Source organism: Syzygium oleosum, unplaced genomic scaffold (assembly GCF_021117445.2).
Source record: "Syzygium oleosum isolate NSW1041296 unplaced genomic scaffold, Sole_v2.1 Sole_v2.07, whole genome shotgun sequence".
In the NCBI taxonomy this organism is placed as follows: domain Eukaryota; kingdom Viridiplantae; phylum Streptophyta; class Magnoliopsida; order Myrtales; family Myrtaceae; genus Syzygium; species Syzygium oleosum.
In genome coordinates, this window is record NW_026607491.1 from 12,799,842 (window position 1) to 12,821,858 (window position 22,017).

Here is a 22,017-nt window from a genome sequence, read left to right on the forward strand (position 1 = left end):
TTTGCAAGCACCCATAGGGCAAAGCGAATGAAAGCTGATACGATGACCACAAATGTAAGTTTTCCTAATCAAGAGTTATTCTAATTTCATTACCAATTCAACTCATGGAATCTTGCAAAATCAATATGTGGCAGATTGAAATATAGCAAGCCAAAACACCCGTTGTATCCACAATTCGGAGTAGCCTATTACAACATTGTCTACTAGAGCAAGCCCGAGTCTGATGGGGACCTATTGGTGATGAGGAATGTGACAGCAGGTTTGCACGAATAAACGGTATTGGCGGCAGCCGAAATCGCCTAGTTGAACACGTATTAAATAGATGTCACACTTTGAACAGCAAATAATATAACTGATGTATCGCTTTCAAGAGAATATCCTCTTTCCATCGTTCTCTTATTCCTTAATTAAAATTGAACCGGCACCCATATTTCCAAGAGCATCTAAAGGGAAATATCCATTTCTTATTATGCGGCCAACTGCATTTACTGCAGGCCGCTCGTGCATTCATACTAACCCTCATCATGTTATTTGACTTTGACACCATCCCAACGCGCAAAACATCGACCACGAGGGCAAACTCATCATCAATAGGTTGCTACTGGAAGCAGATCCAGTTCACATTGGACGAAGCTAAAATAAATCTGACCTCTGAACTGAACTTTTGGGAGCAACTAAACTCACTCCTAGTGGAAACGATCTCGAATGGGAGATGAACCTTTTGCAAAGCCCGTCAGGTCGTTATCTGGTTTTGCGTAGATGTTTATTGTATGTGTATGAAGATGTGCAGCACAAGATCGACAAGAAACATGACAAGGGTAACAGACAGCTAGCAGCATCTGGAGTATCAGCAACTCAGCGTATGTTAACGTCAAGAAACATAGTACCCTCTTCATTGTTTTTTTATTCTTTAAGGTAGATAATACCCTCCTCCTCCATAAAAACCATATATATAGTTAATGTACATCCATAGGTATTGGATCCTAAACATCCAACTCACGCCTCGGTCCTTCAAACGCATTCCCTCTCTCTCTCTCTCTCTCTCTCTCGCTTTATACTGAATCACACCTCTCTTTCTTGTGAGTATACAAAGAAAGCCTTCGGTTTCATCCATCCAAAGCATTTTGCTTCTCCAATATGGAGCTCCACATTCCCACACAACTCGCAATCTTTTCTATTTCCATCATACTTTTCACTTGCTTTTCTTCTTTTTCTTGTTCGTCCTCGTCGTCGTTGTCACCGTCGAACTTGCACCCGTTGGTGGTTGACTCCGCGCTCGAGCATCTCAACTACACCGCCATATCTGAGTTCCGGTTGCTGAACAGAAGGCGAATTCTCCAGTGCAGCGACCCGAACCCGTATCTCCAAATCAATGTCAGTGGCAACACCGCCGTCGGGAATGAGGAGTATCTCACGGTTAACGTAACCGGGGTCCTGGTTCCAGCAGACTCCGACTGGGTCGCCATGATTTCCCCATCGGACGCCGAGTACGAATCATCCCGATATCTAGTTCTTTGAAACATATCAGTACGCGTGAATGGTTACTCATTCAAGTTCCTTCTTCTCCTTGTGTTTTCTTTTGGGTTGCAGCGTCTCGGATTGTCCACTGAACAAGGCTCTGTATGTAGAGACCGGTGATCTTAGTGATCTTCCTCTTCTATGCCATTATCCTGTCAAGGTAATTTATCTACCCTTGTATCATTCCTCGTTGATGGCTTATCTATCTATCTTCTTCTTGATGAATAAGAGTATTAGAAACATAAAATAGCGAGGGGCTCTAGAGAAAATAGTGGAATCAACAGGGGCTGAACAGAAAAGCAATTGAAAAACAAATCACAGGGCACATGCCTAACTCCACTCATGATCCACCAACAAAGTCACGTCATGGAGTCCATAGCGTTCACGTAACAATGTCATATTTCATTTGGTTGGGGACATGTCCAGTTACCAAAAACCATATATATATATAAAAGCCTCGTTTGATGATTTTTCTTATGGTGGTAGACGGAATCAATTAAAATGCGAAAAATATGTGAAATTCGTGTTATTTTTAGAAATATTTCATGTACGTTGCGTTTTCTCTTATTGCGACTGATTTAATTTAATAAAATCAATTTAATATTTTAATGGTTGTAGTTGCTTTTAAGGTTTGAAATATTCTCGTCAAGTCTTCATCCACCAAAAGAAGCGGAGAAAAAATAGGAGTCCGTTTTATTTTTATTTTTTTTATTTTTGTCAAAGTGTCTCTTTTTTGGGTTCAAAAGAGAGAATCAAAAGAGTCTTTTGTTCCGTAATCTGCTAAAGTTTCAATCAATAAAGTCGATTCGGTTCTGGTTCAGATATTTTGCAAAGTTCTTTATCGAATTCTTTTATCATTGTTATTTTCATTTAGTAAATAAGTAATTGACTTATAAAACTGTCCTTCAGTAATTTAGGTAACTTTTTTACGGAATTTAAGTATGTACATTTTCCATTGACCATGAGAACACTGAACTTTGTTGAATACAGGAAAATAACGAAGATACTTCTCGGAGTTGGTTTTTTATTATTCAAATGGATACATTCCATAAGTAACTTTAATTTGAGTAATGCTAGATATTAAGAAGGTTTTAATTTTTTTTTGTATTTTTGGTATGTATAAAATGATGTATGTAGCGCGGTTATATCGAATATTGAAGCATGCCCTTTTTATCAAAATGCTTTAGATTTTTATTTATGGTGACAATTGGTATTTTACCTACATCTTTTTCTTTATGTTGTTGTCATGTGCCAAATTCCGTAGATCTTCTAGCATACCTACCATTAGTTGTCTAATTAGTTTGAGATTAGGAGAAATGTTTCCACTTCAACTCTTTGCTGCATGCTTATATGCATCATTCTCAGGCACAATACGTGAGCAATGATCCGGACTATCTGAGCTGCAAGAAGAAGGAATGCAAGGAGTACAAGGATGGTAAATGTGCCGTGACCACATGTGGCGGCACCTTGACGTTTCACGTTGTAAACATCAGAACCGACATCGAGTTTGTGCTGTTTGCTGGAGGGTTTGCAACACCATGTGTGTTGAAGAGATCAAACTCTTTGACTTTTGCGAACCCGAACCAACCGCTCTATGGCCATCTCTCCAGCATTGACTCGACCGGGACCTCGGTAGGCACTCAATTTGCCACCAACTGTGGTGTCGAGTTTGCGTGGGTCGTGTTGCCAACATTTGGCTCTATGGATGTCATGAAAAATGTCAATTTTATCATTAGCCCATGAAGTCGCGGTACCATGCCTCCATGACACACTGGCCTGAGTGTGGGATAACTCTTTACGTAAGACACTCGATAGCAATGCAGACTGTGAATGGTAATCAGACATGCTTTAATCTGCAGATGAGGATTACATGGGTTAGTGGAGACAAGGAACCCCAAGAGGTGCAATATGGAGATGGGAAATCACAAACTTCCGAAGTTAGTACATTTTCACAAGATGATATGTGCAGTGAGTTAACCTCAAACCCTTCCTAGGGAAATCTGTAAATGCACTAGGACTTCCTTGTCACACGCAAAAAAATCGAAGGCCTCATAAAAACTCATTCTTCACTGAATATAGTTTTTTTGGTCATTTTTCGACAGGTAATGTGCTACCTAGTCCTGCCAAAGATTTCGGTTGGCATGACCCCGGTTACATTCATTCAGCCGTGATGACGGGACTGCAGTCTTCTACCTCTTATTCTTACAAATACGGAAGGTAGAATCTTCTGACTGGAATGTGTTGTTTACGAGACTGATCGGTTTCAGATCAGCTTGAGGTATTCTTGCTGAGCATAGTTCAATATCTATGGCACTTCTACTTGATGCAGGGTCATCTAATCTGCAGTGAATGTGAATGAATTGATATGCAATGGACTTGTTCCTTACAATAATTGTCTATGAATCAACTACATTAGGTAGGTGACGGAGGACAGCAAATACTTCTATATGCCTTAGTCCTTAAAGATGTATTATAGCTGCATGTCTGATCGAGAGAGGATCGGATACACGGCTTTCATAGAAAGGAGCATCCTGTTATCATGACATTGGAGTAATACATTCTAAGACACTGCAAATGAGTTTCTGTAAATAGATGGAGTGATCTACTTTTCTCTGACATCAATTAGATGATTGGAAATTGAATTGATGAGAAACTTTTATACCATTTGCTGGCTCATCCAATTTATTTTGGTAATGCTTTTATGACGTCCAGTGATTCAGCTGGTTGGAGTGAACAAGTTCAGTTCAGGACACCCCCGGCAGGAGGATCAAATGAACTCAAATTTCTTGCATTTGGGGATATGGGAAAAGCCCCTCTGGATGATTCAGTCGAGCACTACATTCAGGTAAACATGTATTCCATAGAATGAAAACTCGCATTTCTGAAAGCAACACTCAAAAGATGCTATCCAAACTGGATATACACTAATATGAAGGTGTATCCTTTAAATGCTGATGGAAGGGACAAAATATGCCACGATTTGGGTGGAGTATCATCTTGAAAACCGGCTCTCCATGAAACATTATTAGCTCGTCACATTTATCTGAATTAACTGAAGTGGCACAAACTAAGCTATTTGTAAGAATTCAAATTCCTGATTATGAAGGTATCCTAAAATGCGACTTTATACGATTCTATAGCCAGGATCAGTCTCGGTGGCAAAGGCAGTGTTGGATGATGTAGACTCAGGCAATGTGGATGCCATCTTCCATATCGGAGACATAAGCTATGCCACAGGCTTCTTAGTGGAGTGGGATTTCTTCCTCCACCTCATCAGCCCTTTTGCCTCCCGAGTTTCCTACATGACTGCAATTGGGAACCACGAAAGGTAACTATCTCAGGTCGGCATGCATCTCTTCCTGCACATTATAAAAGACTCAATAAACAGCTAAACCAACATACTTAGCAGCATGAGTCAAAGATGATGTCTAATTTTCTTTTACATGAAGAGATTATGGGAGCTCAGGATCAGTGTACTTGACTCCGGACTCAGGTGGGGAATGTGGCATTGCTTATGAGACATACTTCCCTATGCCAACCCCAGCGAAGGACAAGCCATGGTATTCCATAGAACAAGCCAGTGTTCATTTCACTGTGATTTCAACCGAACACGACTGGTCTGAAAATTCAGAGCAGGTAAGGATCGAGTTGAACCACTTAGGTATCACATTTTCATGTCGATGAGCTGTCATTTTTATGTCATGGGAATGTCATATTGTCAGTATCAATGGATGAAAGGGGACATGGCTTCAGTCGACCGATCTAAAACTCCTTGGTTAGTTTTCATGGGGTAAGTACATTTGCTTCTCGGTGATCGTGAGTTTCACCAATTGCATACTCTCAAACTAAAAAAATCTCAAGACAACAGAGATCGAGTGTAACGGTTGCCTCTTGTAGGCACAGGCCGATGTACACTTCTGATTCCGGAGGAGGTGCTGACCAAAGCTTTCTTGAAGCTGTAGAGCCGTTGCTATTGGACAACAAGGCAACCTTCTACTTCTTACTTTGGTTCTCATGTTAAATAATTCGTTGACCTGTGAAATTGTACTCATCGAGCATTTGATATCACAGGTTGATCTAGTTCTGTTTGGCCATGTTCATAACTATGAAAGAACATGCTCGGTTTACCAAAATCAGTGTAAAGCCATGCCAAAGAAAGATCAAAGCGGGATTGATACTTATGATCACAGAAATTATAGCGCACCTGTGCAAGTGGTTATTGGTATGGCCGGGTTCAGTCTGGATGACTTCTTAGATGAGGTTAGAGTCTGTTCTCCCTCACACCCGTTGTAGATAGTAAACCAATATAGCTTTTTGTCCAAATCTGCACAATTCTTTGGCAATTTCTGAAAATCTGTCCTAGAATTCGTCAGTGCTTAATCCCAATTTCATTTCCTGCATTTACATTGGCTGAATGCTGCTTAGCCAAACCATGCCATCTTAACGACACCTCTCTGATTTATGGGCCTTGAAATATCCAGATTCCAGGGATTTTTAGCTTGCTCTTAACAAATTAAACTTTCTATGCTGATTCTGCTGCTCATATCATTAGACTCAAATCTATACGGTTACATGGGGATTATTAATTTTGTTGCTTCCATGAATAAGATTTGTACACGTTGATTTTTTCACAGCCAAGTGACTGGAGTTTGATAAGGATTTCCAAATTCGGCTATTTCAGAGGTCATGCAACTCCAGAAGAGTTACAACTAGAGGTCAGCAGTAACCCGTTCTGGAAAGTTGCATACTGCATAGCACTCTCGAATTTTCCTGTCGCCCTCCCAACAATCATCGTTCCTTTTGGCTTTATGACTGCTTATTTGATTACACATGACTCCATTTATTGAGAAATTGTTCTGGTCTCTTGTGATGCTGTAAAATTAGAAACTATGTACAGTTTCTGATGTCCTGCGCTGCAAGTAGAGTTTGGAACATCAAGCAGCTAGATGTTACTGCATTCACGACGATCATGCATACGTGCTCGTTTAACTTCAATGTACATCTTGCCTGCAGTATGTGAATGCCAACACGAGGAAGGTCGAAGACATCTTCCGCATCACCCGATAACCCGACTTTTCAAGTGAGCAGGAAGGCACTGCAGGCGAGTACAGGCGGCCATCGCTACATAGACGTACACTTCTACATTGTACTTTACACAGACAAAACATACAGATAACTTGTGCCTGTACACAAGTAATAAATCTTGATTGTCCCGTGACCTAATCGACTGCTCTTGATCTGTCATGAGGGAATACAAATTCATGATTTCAGTACTCATGCGAGCAACCTAACAAGATGTGTCTGATGGAGAAGTGATCTCTCCTTCCGAGCGAGAAACTCTTAATAGTTATTATAATCTTTCAAAAAATTGTTAAATATTTATGCAAATATAAGTGATTTAAACTGACGAATTTTCAAAATTTTTCGTCATGAATATAATGCAATGTAATAAAATTCATAAACAGCTTAGTAATCTTAAATTTTCTTTTGAATTGTTTAAGTCACTATCACTTAAGAGTAATGACAGTCGACCAACCTTGGTCATGAATATGATCAGCAAAGCATAATTTTCTAAATTACAGATGCAGGTGTTTTTATGTTTGTTCCCATTATTTTACTTTGCCTGTGAAAATGTACGTGCGCGTACATGAACCTTCTTAGTTCTCTCAATGGTTCTGAAAATTATATCCAACACCCTTTGTTATGCCCCGAATATGTGCTAGACAGTGCGATCGGACCAAACTATTTTCTTGAGTCACCGGTGAAATCAGGCATGTAAGCAACAAGCAACTTTTATTCCCAGAAAATGATGATAAATAAAGTCTTAGTTGATCTTCCTACAATTCTTCTTGATTTCACCATTTGATTCGGTGAGGGGCTTGATGTCGCCCATCTTGATCATGGCCCCGGCGAAGTTGGAGCTGAAGGTGCTCGGGCTGCTGGCATAAATCCTCACGAGCGAGTCGGTGGAACCGCCATTGAAGAGCTGCTGGTCGGAGTGAAGCAAGCCTTGTTCTGGAGGAGGTTCTTGTAGTAATTGTTGTCGAACATGGTGCGAGACTGCAAGTCGAGAGGCGCCACATTGTTGTCCCCTGAGCCAGCTATGCTCGGGCAGTTGTTCTGCCTTGTCTGGGCGAAGGAAGGGTCCAGGTTAGTCTCATTGTAGATCCTGGTTCTGAAGTTCGTGCACATTGCTTGTCCTATCGTATGTGAACCTGTTTTTACGGATTTGGTGATTTAGTATCTTTTTTTCTCCAGGTACAATCAAAGTAAAGAAAATGTTTTTTTATGAGTGTACATACCTGATAAAGCCACCATGTCTCTAGTGGACATTCTGGAATATGGAGATGAGGTTGTTGAGGTTCGAGGTAGGAGGAGGAATGCTATTGTTAGCAGCTGCTTGGCTTGCGGTTCTTGCGTCTCTCCTCCCGAGTTTCACATTCCAGCTTGGCCCTCCAAGCTGCAAATTTTGACACAATCTTAGTTAGATTCTAGAATATACATTAGCTATGGCATATTCGTGATTAGTACTTGTATGTAGTAGTGATTTTATGGAGGGATGGGAGGGCTTACGACCACGACAGGGTCTCGAGCAGTGACGGCCAACAAGTCTGCGCAGGAAACAACGCCGGGGCACACGTTCTCCACAGCGGACTTGATGTTGTCTACGACATCGAATCCTCTGGCGAAGTTTCGGTTCGGAGCCGCGTTCCTTTCTCTGGTGAATGTCGACGTGTCTTCGAGAAGAACTGATCTGTCGTAGCCCTGTGGCAATAGCAGCAAGACAAGAAATAAATTTGTAGGACACGTGTGAAGACAACGGAAAGAAAGATAAGTCAAAGGTAGCCTATTTGGTTACATTAACAAAGCAATCGTGGAAGAACATGCGGAGGAGAGAGAGACCCATTTCGGGATCCTTGTTGATGGCGGATTGCACTTGGGATTTGACCGTGGGGAAGATGTTGGGACACGTTTTTGAGTAAAAATCAGTGGAAAGTTGAGCATTGGAGCTCCCTATTAGAAATATACCAATGTCGTAAATCACTATCAGAAAATAAATTCTGAATTCTAAATACGAGAAACGTATTCAACTAGCAATACGTGCCCAAGAAACGATGTTCTATCACTGATGAAAAACTGATACATTATAATCACGAACGTACATTGATATCCACACATTAAGTGCCCTCTTGTAGCAGCCTTGAGAGAGATGTTCCTTGGAAGTCACGGTTTTTCGTTGCGTGAGAGAAGAAGCGTTGAAGGAACGGAGGTAATCTTCCTTTTTGTTATCTTGTTGATAACCGCTATTACTTCTCTTCTTTTTTTAGATAATCTTTTATCTTTTATTTTGAATTCTTAAGTAACCGCCATTTGAACTTGGGCTGGGTTAGCCCAACATGGGTGGTCCATACATATTACCCAATAGCCATCATTTCCCACTTGCCCATGATGGGCTAAGCTTATCTCTCTCTTCTTTGCAAAGCTCATACTAGCAAATAATCTGTGCGACCAACATACCTTGAAAGCTCGTTGCCATACATTTGTTAGGAATATATAGCAGTTCAAATTGGGCATAATCATTAAGAGTAGATCTTGTATGTTGTACTCTAGATCAATCAGTCACATTTATATCATTCTTGATCTCTTTAAGTATCTCGTATATTGTATTCACAATTATGATTTACTCAAAAATCATAATTGATCGACCTGTTAATACAAAATAAAATGTGACATCAGAAACAAATTGATCTTCTTTCTTTAAATCTCTTCATTTCAGTCTAGCTCACTTTTCTAGAAATGCCCTGTTAGACCGAATTATTATGATCATTGGCAGCATCCTAAGATAGCAAACATTAAATAGAAATTTTGAGAATAAATAAGAGTCGTGAGGGCACTTGATTAAGGAACTGTTATCCTCAAGAATCTCACATGGCATAAAAGTAGAGATCAAAACTTTTGCCAATTCTTGTTGGTCGTCTTATGCATACGTAGTATGAAATACGTATTACGGTATTCTCTCCTTTCTCATAGAGCGTATGACTTTACTTTCAATACTGTATAGATGATAGTTTAGACATACCAATGTCTAACTGAAGTTCACAAATCTACTTTATTCATAAGCATCCATCAGAACTCACATTTGGCATTAAAGACAGGTAAAACGATATATGTGGGTCATTTCACTTTTGGATATGATAATCTATATGTCCTCATCTTAACATTCTGTTAAGGTGACGTCCATGCTTCAAGGTTGAGCTCTCAATTATCACCTAGATAACAAACTTAAAACTAACTCATTTCTATTCATCACATAGTAAGTAGAAGCGATTACCTGTGTGAGTGGGCTAATCTCTCATCTGTTTGACATACCTTTCTTAATATAATGCACTAAACATATGCATAAATGTCAAATAAAATTCATAGGCATTAATAGTGATAAAAAAATAGCATTGAATGTAAACTTCTAGGGAAATACAATGTCTAGTACATCAACCTCTACACAGTTCTAGAGATTTTACATGACAAAGGAAAGCATTTCTAAGGATTGGCTTCGTCATAGGATCTGCCATCATGCTTTGCTTAGATATGTACTGAACGTTCATATCTCTTCGTGCAATCATATGCTTAACAAAATTATACTTGGTATCTATATGTTTGGTCTTGCAATGAAATTTGGGATCCTTGGTGTAAGCTATCGTTGCTTGGCTATCACAATTAACCAACAATGAGTTTGCAGAATTCTCAGCAACACCTAAGTGATCCAAAAATCTCTTAAGCTAAACATCCTCATGTACTGCTGCTGATAGTGCTACGAATTCGGCTTCCATCGTGGATAAGGCTATACAAGTCTGTTTCTTACTGCTCCAAGATATGGCACCATTATTCAGTAAGAACATAAATCCAAAAGTAGATTTCCTTTCATCTAAATCTCCTCCCTAGTCAGCATCTGAATAGCTTTCAAGCCGCCGATCCTTTCTTTAATAATTCAATGAATAATCAGCAGTACCCTTTAGATACCTCAAGATTTTTTTGACGGCTGTCTAATGTGCTTGACCTAGATTGGATTGATATCTACTTACCATTTCAATGGCAAAACATATGTCAGATCTTGTACACATCATAGCATACATTAAGCTTCCAACAGCACTAGCATTAAGAACACGTTTTATTTGTTCCTGTTCTTGTGGAGTCTTAGGATATAGTCTATGGCTCAATCCTTCACCTTTTGCAATAGGAGTATCTATGGATTTGCAATCTTGCATACGAAATCGTTCAAGAATTTTGTTTATATACGTCTCTTGCGAAAGAGACAATGATCTCTTTGAACGATCCCTTGAAATCTTAACTCTAAGAATATATGCAGCTTCTCCCATATCCTTCATTTCAAAATTGGAAGATGACCAATTCTTAACAGTATTAACAAACTCTATATTGTTTCCGGCAATTAGTGATAAGAAATTGATCTTTGGATAACAAATTGATCTTTGGATCTTTTGATATATACACAATGATCTTCATCGATCATATCAAAATCATATGCCATTATGGCATTATGAAAATGTACATACTATCGTCTCGGAGACCGTTTAAGGCCATATATCGATCTTAAAAGTTGACATACCTTTTGTTCTTGGCCTTTTGTAATGAAACCAATTAGTTGTTCCATATAAATTTATTCTTCTAATTCTCCATTGAAAAAAGCAGTCTTTACATCCATTTGATATAATTCAAGATCCATACTTGCCACTATTTCCAGAATAAGGTGAATTGAAGTAAATCTCACTAAAGGAGAAAAGGTTTCTTCATAATCAATTCCTTCCTTTTGATTATACCCTTTTGCCACAAGGTGGGCCTTATACCTTTCAATTGAGCCATCAACTTTACGCTTTATTTTGAAAACCCACTTGTTCCCAATGACTTTGCGCTCTCCTGGAAGATCAACCAATTCTAAAACTTGATTTGATTTCATTGACTCCATTTCTTCTTCCATTGCTTGCATCCAGTTTTTCTTATTAGGGCACGTGAGAGCCTTATTAGCATTCCTCGGCTCATTCTCTTCTTGTGGGACAACTATGAAAGCTTCCCCTTCAATGTCAAAACGTCGACGGGGAATGCTTTTGCGACTTGTTCATCGTATGTGAGATTGTACACTTGATACATCATGCTCTATTACGCTGCCACTTGGATTAGCTAATGATGATATCGTCTCATTAGATGGTTGTAATTGAGACTGGTTCGAATTTAATTCTCCACCTCTCACATTGCTCCCACTTAGACAAACTCCATTAATTTCATTATCAAGATCCAAGGTTTCAAATAGAGAATAATCCTCACCTATTTCGCCTTTATTTGAAAATTCATTTTCTAAGAATGTGACATCTCATGACTCAATTTCAGTTACACTTCCACTTTCTTGCTCACCTATAAACACATATCCTTTTGAGTGCTCCGAGTATCTTATAAAAATACTCTTTTTGCTTCTTGGACCCAATTTTCCATGAGTGGGAGGGTTCGTGAGTATAGGTAGCACATCCCCAAGGTTTAAGAAAACTTAAATCGGGCTTTCTAGCTATTCATAACTCATATTGAGTAGAAGTAACTGATTTAGAAGGCACAGGTTAAGTATATAGGCAGTAGTTAACAAAGCATCACCCAAAAAAAGTGATTGGTAAGTTAGCTTATGCCATCATAGACCTAACCATTTCTAGTAGGGTTCTGTTTCTCCTCTCTGCAACACTATTTTGTTGAGGAGCGTATGGAATAGCAAATGTCTTTCTATTCCTTTTTCATCACATAAATTTCTAAACTCATCATATAAATATTCTTGACCTCAATCGGATCTTGATGCTTTTATGTTCTTGTCTAATTGGTTTTCTACCAAGCTCATAAATTTCTTAAAGCAACTTAATGCCTCATATTTATGAGAAATCAAATAGACATATCCGAATAGAGTATAATCGTTTATAAACGTGATGAAATATATTGCCCCATGCCTTGCTCTTACATACATTGGACCACAGATGTCAGAATAGATTAATTACAAATGAAATTCAACTCTTGTTCCTTTTCCAAATGGTTTCCGTGTTGTTTTTTCCTCTAGGCAATGCTCGCAAATAAGCAATATTGCCCAATAAGCCCTCTTTGGCTAATCTATTCATTCGTTATTGGCCTATATGACCAAGTCGAGCAAGCCATATATTCACATCATTATTATAAGAGTTAGTAGATGTGAATAAGGAATAACAAATATTAACATTACTGTAGTTAACATCCAACACAATAAAATCATCCAAAAAATATCCACAACCATAATAACTTGTACCTAAATATAAGTTAACACCACTGTTATGAAAATTTAAATTGAAACCAAGCTTAACCAATACTAACACAGACACTAAATTCCGACGAATTTCCGGAACATATAATACATCACGTAGAAACAAAGTGCGTATACCACGCAAAGTCAATTGACATGTGACAATCCCTTTGACTTCAGCTCTGGAATTGTTTCCTACATAAATCCATTTCGTTCCATGTGAAACTCGTCGGAACTCCCCGAAGGCATCTCTATCCTTCGCTACATGATCTATGGCTCCCGAATCTACGATCCACAAAGGATTAGATTTAGTTAGAAAAATCGAACTTGATACAAAAGTAGTATTCTCAGAGAATAAAGGGTGTCTACATTCTTTAGCTCGCCACAGTCGCGAGCGAAATGACCTTTTTTACCACAGTTGTAGCACTTCACCCTTGACATTTTCTTCATGAAAGGACGGTTTCCTTTCTCATGTTGGTTCAACTTCGGTTTCTTATCTGAAGAACTCGCTCCCTTGCCCTTCCATCTCTTGAACCCACCCAGGCGCTTGCTTTTGGAACCCAAAGGTCCATGTGAGCCAGAACCAGCAAAATAAATATCAGTTTCTGATTTAGCCACCAAAAGGCGGTCCTCTTTCAGCTCAAGATGGCGCATAGCATCCTCAAAAGTCTTAGTATTTTCATTGTGGGTCAGGTGGACTTTAATATACTCCCAGCTTTGAGGCAAAGAACGTATCACTACTTGCACTTACTGCTCATCAGTCAATATGTGGCTAGCATCCTTCAGCTCACTGATCATATTTGACATACACCTCAAGTGCTGTTTCATGGTCTGTCCATGAGGCTTCTTGTATGAATCAAATCTTATTGTCAGTTGTCTCAGTTTGGTCACAGATGTTTTGCCAAATCTCGCTGCTAATACTGCCCACATAGCTTTGGCATTCTCAAAATGCCTCTACTCTCGCATATTATCATTTTTCATTCTACTCAGTAAGGTGATGCGAGCAATGGAGTTCTTTTTCTTCCAAGCGGCAAATGCATCCTTATCCCTCTTATGCTGTACAGTGTTTCCATCTTTGGGCTCTTCTATAACTTGGTTAAGAGTTTCTAGTGCCTCTTGCTCTTCTAGCACATATTGAATTTTCATGTTCCATATCTCATAATTCTCGCCGTTCAATTTCTCTCCTTTGTTCAGTTCAGCCACTATGTTCTTTGATGCTGAAGTCATTGCATTTGAATATTTTAGACATAAATGCACGAATTATTAATGCCTCATATTTATGCATCTATTTTACACAAACCTATTACATTAATGAATAATTTTATATAAGGTTTTAGAGTCGAAAGGTTACTATGTTCCCAATCATCATCTAAGAATCTTAATATGAAATTATCATTAATATAATTATTTATGTAAAATTAAGTTCCTTAATGTCACTAAAACTTCCTTGAACTTCCCACAAGAAATGCAAATAAAATAATAATAACAACAGTAAATACTGGTATTCAACATTTATTAACTAAACTTCATTTACAAAAGGTACGAATCCAGCATAAGAGAAAGGGTAATATAAACAGCGAAAGAAATATCCAACTAAGATATTTAAAACTAGTCTAAAATGAAATAAATGAAATCAACGCCACTCATCTATCCTATAAACCAGGAAGGACTTATCAAACTTCTTAGACAAATCCTCAGAAAATTCTAAGGTCACATTGGGCAACCATGGAAAAGTCCTCGAAAAACCCTTATGATTCCTCCATGGTGCATTCATTTTGCGCTAAGATGAATTCATGCCAAGGGTCGCCGTCTTTGTTGCCCCAACCCTTATGTATTCTTTCAGGAAATCCACCGCAAGTTGTTTATATTTCGGAATAATAGGGTTTTCACCACTTTCCCATTCACCATCCACCACTTCGATTTCCGGAGCTTTCCATTAATCATCCATCACGTCTCGCCATTCATATGGGGGAGTGCTTCTCAGGGCATCAATCATCTCGCTGTTAGGCATACGGTAACCGTTCTAGATGACATTTTGTATAATCTCATTGACGATGTGTGTCACCATGTAACATCCATCTCATCAATAGGCAGCCAACTCAGCTCTTAGCCTATCAAGTCTCTCCCTTTGTTCATTCGTCCTTATAAGAATAGGCATACAAATGAAATGAAGTGACATTGTTCCTGCAGCAATTGCAGAACAAAAGAATTACTCATAATCCATGTGACATCATAATAAGCATTCCAATACGCACATACCATTACCAAAAACACTCCAATTGGAGCTCCCACGTGACTATTCACGCGGTCTGATTTTTTATCTATTCGATCAACGGTCAAAGGTCAACGGTCAATGGGCGAGTCAATCGGGTTGGGTTGGTCAACCGGTCAATCGGGTCAGTTAACATGCGAGGGGTAGAATTGTAATTCTGCAGTAAGGGCAGAATAGTAATTCCGCGGTGAGGGCATAAAGGTAATTCCCGGAGGGACAGCAGATGTGTGTTGAGCACGTGCCTGCGGTTGCTGCGTGCGTGCCGCACACGAGCTGTCGAGGCCTCCCCTTGCGGCCGTGTGGGGAAGCGTCCGACCTCCCTTAGAGACGTGCCACCCACCGATCTTCTCGTCTTGACGAGAACTACCATCCCATATAATCAAAATCAACTTTTGATGGACGAAATTTCGAGAAGCGGTCCCGAACCCGATTGGGTGTCGTTTTCGTACCCGAGCAGCTGTCGGAGCTGGTTCTCATTTTCCGGCCAACGATTCGTTTATTAAACATGTTCAACGATCAAGAAATAAGAACACAGGCTTTGATACCAATATTAGAAATATACCAATGTCGTAAATCACTCTCAGAAAATGAATTTTGGCTTTGATACCAATATTAGAAATATACCAATGTCATAAATCAATCTTAGAAAACGAATTCTGAATTCTAAACACGAAAAACGTATTCAATGTGCAATACATGCCCAAGAAACGATGTTCTATCACTGATAAAGAACTGGTACATTACAATCACAAACGTGCCTTGATGTCCACAGATTAAGTGCCGTCTTGCAGCAGCCTTGAGAGAGATGTTCCTTGGAAGTCACGGTTGTTCGTTGCGTGAGAGAAGAAGCGTTGAAGGAACGAATGTAATCTTCCTTTTTGTTATCTTGTTGATAACCGCTATCACTTCTCTTCTTTTTTTAATTATATAATATTTTATCTTTTATTTTGAATTCTTAAGTAACCGCCATTTGAACTTGGGCTAGGTTAGCCCAACATGGGCGGCCCATACATATAACCCAATATCCATCACTCCCCATGAGGAGAAGCAAGATGCAAGACACGGCCACAGAATATGATGATGATGATGGTGAAGAAAACGCCATTGGCAGTGTCACAAGACTAGCTAAAGAATTGACCGATTTTTGTGTGGAAGACGGTGTGTGTGCATCGGGGTTTATATAGTAGAGGCTCTAAATGTGGAATGGGGCGGCAGGTGACCTAACACATAGACTGGCACGTGAGTGTATGGGCATCTTTGTGCTTCTAAAAAGTGTTAGAAAATGTTACACAAAACGATAAGCTAAAAGTATGGATTGAGAGTGGCACGCCCCGAACCCTACGAGCACGCGAACATCCCACTAATGGTCATTATGAATGCAATGTCCCAGGACGTATCGCCGACCCCATTGAATTACTAACGATTAAACGCGTGCGGAAGCGAACTAACAAAACCCCAAGCAACAGTCATACGAGGGATAGAAAAGGAAGCACTTGATACACAAACGAACGAAGCCACTTTTATAAACATAAAGCCAACCTTAGGAAGGTTAATACATACAAGCCTTAGTAGAGGCACTTCCTAAGAGACTACTCGCATACAAAAATGGATTGGTAGTCGGGTTAGCTTAGATTTGCTCTCAAAAGGGGGATGGTCCAAAAGGATGGGGTATCCAAACCATCGACCCTACTGGTGGTAACTAGGAGGCGGTTCAAGATTGGACTCCATGCCGTCCAGGTTAGACTCTGGATCAGACACTTCCCCATCCGGGGGATCGAGGTCCATGGGATCCCAGACCTCCTCCCCAATGCCACCCGCAGAAGGTCCGTCAAAACCACGGATTGTACCAAAAACCACGTCCCCTTCTTGGATAAACCATGCTACAAACCGATGAGCCTTCCACTTGGGTAAACCCTCGTCCACCCAAACAATGGACTCGTGCTTCTGGTAAGCCATGTCTGGACCAACTGCATACTCCATGAACTCCGTGTCTATGTCCATAGGCACGCCAAAATGCAAGGGAGGACGACTCATGGTCGGGGGTCTGAAATGGTTAAATAACAATAATGAGATCAAACTCAATAAATCAGCTTTCTAAGCCTTGCTTAGGATAACACGTATCTCCGAAATGCCCTAACATGCAATTCTAACCCAACCAAGCATACCACACAACAATCACATGTATTCTTACCTGGTATTGGCACACACATGCCTTGCACATTACAACCCAACAAGACATGGCAAATGCTTCCCCAAGCACATAACGAAATCATAATATCACAAGTGGTATAACATGGCAATTGCTTCCCCGAAAACACATGATACATACCATTGCATAAACATGCATATCAACAATTAACAATTGGACATGCTTGATATCAATCTCAGGCACATAGGATTCCTCAATGCATATCACACTTGTAATTGTCCGGATTATTAAATGACCTCTTAGGTCTACAACCGAGCTCCTGCCAGTGTCTTCCGACGTAACTAGGCATTGTCCTGCTCCGTCGGGTACGGCAAAGTTTGGAACCCCCGCCCAGACGGCATTCCATAAGGAGCATCGGTCCGGCATCAACGGCGACACGACATTGTCCAGAACCACCCCTAAACGGCACTTTCATGACCATGCACGCATATCAACCACTCATTACCAATTCTTATCTTCGTGAATTAGCCAATGCAAGTGTTTATGACGTACATTTATCTACGAACTAAGATGTCATGAAACGCATCCATTTCGAAACACGATTAGTATGTCCATTCAACAAATATATCCAATTAGTCATTGAAGAACCGAATTCAATCACCATGTTCCAATTCAGCCACTAATCAAGCTATAATCAAATCAGCCACAATTTAATTGAATCAAGCCATCAAACAATCGAACACAATCGGCCATTAATTTAACAAGCATAAACAGTCATTAATTAGCCAAGATCAGTCCCTAATTAAGTCCACTAAACGGCCACTTAACCAAACCGAAATTAACTACTAATCAACCATTAATCGATCAACAAATCAGCCACTAAACGGTCTGCAATCCAGCCCCTAAACAGCCACTAAATCACATCCATTAGTCACCTATCACTCTAACCAAGGTTTACGAAGTAACTTACTCAAAACCTAAGAAAAAACCAAGCAACAAGGTCGGCAAATAGCTTCGGCGAGCAGCGGCGGTGACGCGTGTAACCGGCGGGCGGTCGTAACAGCAAAGCAGCTCACGGCAGTACAGGTGACTGGACGGCGATGGCCACGATATGGTGGTGACGGTGAGGGGTGATGATGGCCGAAATAGAGTGAGAGAGTGTCGCGGTGAGGGTGGCTGGTTGGCGAATAGTCACGACGAGGACAACGGTGGCGGACGGCGATTCTTGGCGTTGGACGGCATTGGACGGTGTCAACTGGAAGGGCAGTAGCTACGGGGGTGGTGGTGGTGATCGAGCAAGGAAAATGGAGAAAAAGGGAGTGAAAATGGTGAGGGTGACCGTGACTGGTGGTGGCCGGCGAACGACGGTGGCGAGCGGCGGCAGACGGCGGCTGCTGTTGGCCGGCGCCGGCTGAGCAGGTCACGGTTGGGATGGTGGTGATCGGCCGAAGGTGAGGGGGAGAGGGAGAGTGAGAGAGATGAGTGTTATCTTGCTCAAAATGGAAGAGAGAGAGAGAGGGAGTCTAACAATCCCACTAAACCTCACTAACTACCCCACTCAAAATCAATTGTCTAGATTTCATCTTGTCCTCTAAGCCAAGATCTAAGGATCAAAATTAAATCTTCCTAAGCAAGCTTGATCAATATCTAGTGGCAAACTTGTAATTAAGAGAGAGTGAGAAGGGCAAAGGTATCCAATATGGCCGGCCAAGATAGGGAGGGCACGCTGACCAATTTGCCCTTCAACATAACCAAGGAATCCAAAATAACTCAGGGGTAAAAAGATCTTTTCCAACTTCTGGTCCGAATTTCACTTTTCCAATAGTTTCCAAGCGAACTGATAATTAGATGAGTTTAACGAGGCGGCGTCCAAACGATTAGCCTTGATATCCTTGAAAGTTCGATACCCAAGTTCGGATTCTAATTCATGGCCAAAATTGATTAATTGCGACTTTAGTGCATCTCAAACTAACGGCCAGCTCTTAGGAGTTACGCGTGTTCGACCGTGGTCGATTCGATATCGAGTCACGTTTAAGCTTACTCAAGCCATGTCGACCTCAGTTGTCATGTAATTGCGAGGGTCAATCACTAGTTCCGAAGGACAAGATCGTTCGGAATTGGTTTAGGGTTGTTCGTAATCTATACAATGGTCAAGCGGAATCATACGCGATCCAATTGCATACTATTGACGAATCGTTCCATAATCATCCCTTGATCGGTCTATAGTGGCCCAAAATTGTTATTTGTCAATCCTTATAATCGAATTGTCAATTCATGGTTGAGTTCTTAGGTTGTGCATACTTAATTCCTAGCTAGCCTTTCCCTACTGGTTAGTCATCTCATAAGTGATCAATTCAGAGCGAGATTTAACTAATAGTGCATTGATGAAATAATCATTTCATATATCCCGAAAAGGGTCGAATTTCAGAATGTCACATAGAGTGTATTGAGACACTATCACGCCCCGATCCCCACGAGCACGCAACATCCCGACTCGGTCGTTAAGTATATGACATCCTAGGACTTGTCGCCGACCCAATCGAATCACAAGGATAATGCAATTGGAAGCAAATTCAAACTTGTCATACAACATACAATTAAATGGGATAGTAGAGAGACATGTGATACACATCAACGAAACACTTTTATAAATATAACGTCAGTAACAACATATACACTTGCAAGCCTTCTACGAGGCAACTAATTGCGGACCACATGTAATAAAAAGGGTCAAGTGGTCGATTAACCTAACTCCTCTAAACCAAAAGAGGGCTCCTCAAAAGTCGGGATACTAAACCTATCAGTCGTCCCCATGATGTCCCGGCGGTGTCCCCGGTGTTGACACCTGATTTTTAGCTCATTTTTTTTTTCATATTTTCAAAAATCTCAAAATTAGGACTAGGAATCTTGGTCAAGCCTAGAAACCTACTTCTAAACCAAAAATAAATTTTTTAGCATTTTCCTACATTTTTTCTTAATTTCTTTTAGTCAAAATAAGTGAGAAAATCAAGAAAAATGGCAAATGGAATCAGAAAATTCCATAAAAATAGTCATTAGTCTTATTTTAAATCCAATTTCATTAATACATCATCAATTTTTAAAAATCTCAATCGGGTATGTGTTTTTCCCAAAATTGGGCAAAATCAAACCCGAATTGAACTAAAAATGCAATTAAATCTTTTCTAGTCATTTTTAAGTCATAGTATCTTCATAACAATTGATTCTGTGACCTTGAATTACATAATGGTCGGTCCAATTGCATAATTTGTCATAGAAATAAAAAATCCCAAAATTCAATTGAAAATTAGGAAGTTTGAGCCCAAATTGCAAATCGTGCCCAATATGAAATTGTCGAATCATGAGACCATCGTTTCTAGGGTTAATCAGATATGGGTAATTCAATTTTGGCATCAATTTTGCCTAATCAGGTCATTAGGACATCAAATTGAATAAAACCCTATTAACCTGAATACAAAAATGTGAAAATCTTGGACATGATTATAACAAAATTGGGGAAAATCACATATTTGGGTTCAAAATGTGATGAAGAATTCAATTTTGGGGTTTAATTTTGAAAATTGGATCAAAATTGAGCTTAATTTGCGAATTTAAACCAACCCGGGTCTGCCGGGTCGACCGGGTCAACCTGACCCGACCTGGGTTGTTCATCTTCATTACCCGACTCACCCAAAACGTGCATAAAACCCAGAAAAAAGCAGTTCAACCCCGCGACTTTGCCGACCTTCTCCGATCAAATTAGCACGTTTTAATCAAGTTGGCCAGCTGGAGATTCTCCAGGTGGCGTCGGAGATCGGTTACAACAGATTGGAAGGCGGTGGCAACTGATTTTAGGTGGGAATTTTGATCAACAAAAAGCTGGAAAAAACTGAACGGCGGGAGGAGAAGGTGTTCGAGAAAATTCTCGAGAGAGAAGAGAGAGAGAATACGTGCGAAAGAGAGAGAGATTGAGTGTAAGGTGAGTTGAGGCTCCGAAGACCGAGTGATCAGCGTTTTTCCGGCTGGAAAAACGCCGGTGAATCGGCTTAAACAGTGAGCTTCCTCATCTGAGATGATCGATGCAACCCTGATCGCCGACGCCTGAAATTGGAGCTCGGCCGGCGTGTCCAGAGCCCTTCCGGCAAAGCCAAGACCATCTATTGGAAGCCTGAATATCGGAGAGGGATCCTATAGCAGTGAATTGGCTCGGAAAAATCATTTGATCGTCGAACGAAGAAGGTAAAAATCGTTCATGGCCTCGATTTTTATAAATTTCTAGAATAGGTTTTAGGTTTGCTCGTGCATATTTCCTCCTGATTTCGTTATATTGATGCCTAAAACTTGTTCTGATCACCTTTTGTTTGTTTGTTTGCGTTTGGAATGATAAAAAATGCATTCAAATCGAGTCGGCTATGATTGTTAAGCTTCACCGGAAATTCCAAACCCCAAAGGAGCTCGGAGATCTTCGCCGGAGCTTCATTTTTTTGCCATAAGCCACCCAAGTCAGTTAATCCTTTCTCTGATTGATGTGCTAATGTTGATTTGGATCGTTTTAGATGGCTAGGGCGATTAGAATAAGGATTTAAAGCTTGGAAAAGCTTGTTTTGGTCAGTTATGACTTAAGGTTTTTGAATCGGTTTTTCGCCGGTCAATAGTAGTTCGTCGGTGTAATGGTTAGGCTAGATTGATAGTGGATGATCAAAACAATATTCAGAACCTGAAACAATGGTAAAAAACTCACCGGAAGGTCGTTGATGGCGAGCT

General features: G+C 40.2%; 1 protein-coding gene and 1 pseudogene across 2 annotated transcripts; one reads left to right on the plus strand and one right to left on the minus strand.

The window, feature by feature from the left end:
- Positions 1 to 880: 880 nt before the first annotated feature.
- On the plus strand, positions 881 to 7,829 carry LOC115661601 (probable inactive purple acid phosphatase 27). Of its 2 annotated transcripts, XM_056313519.1 has the most exons (13): positions 888 to 1,487; positions 1,591 to 1,678; positions 2,884 to 3,150; positions 3,378 to 3,486; positions 3,621 to 3,735; positions 4,231 to 4,363; positions 4,659 to 4,846; positions 4,968 to 5,154; positions 5,241 to 5,308; positions 5,416 to 5,503; positions 5,590 to 5,778; positions 6,153 to 6,233; positions 6,532 to 7,829. In XM_056313519.1, the coding sequence occupies exons 1-13, from the start codon at positions 1,138 to 1,140 to the stop codon at positions 6,583 to 6,585; spliced, it is 1,917 nt and encodes a 638-aa protein (XP_056169494.1). In that variant the 5' UTR covers positions 888 to 1,137; the 3' UTR covers positions 6,586 to 7,829. The 2 variants fall into 2 exon arrangements, with proteins under 2 accessions (XP_056169495.1, XP_056169494.1); XM_056313520.1 differs by lacking the exon at positions 6,153 to 6,233 and having other exon boundaries at positions 881 to 1,487.
- Positions 7,343 to 16,212, minus strand: LOC115661602 (peroxidase P7-like; annotated as a pseudogene).
- Between the last annotated feature and the right edge of the window lie 5,805 nt (positions 16,213 to 22,017).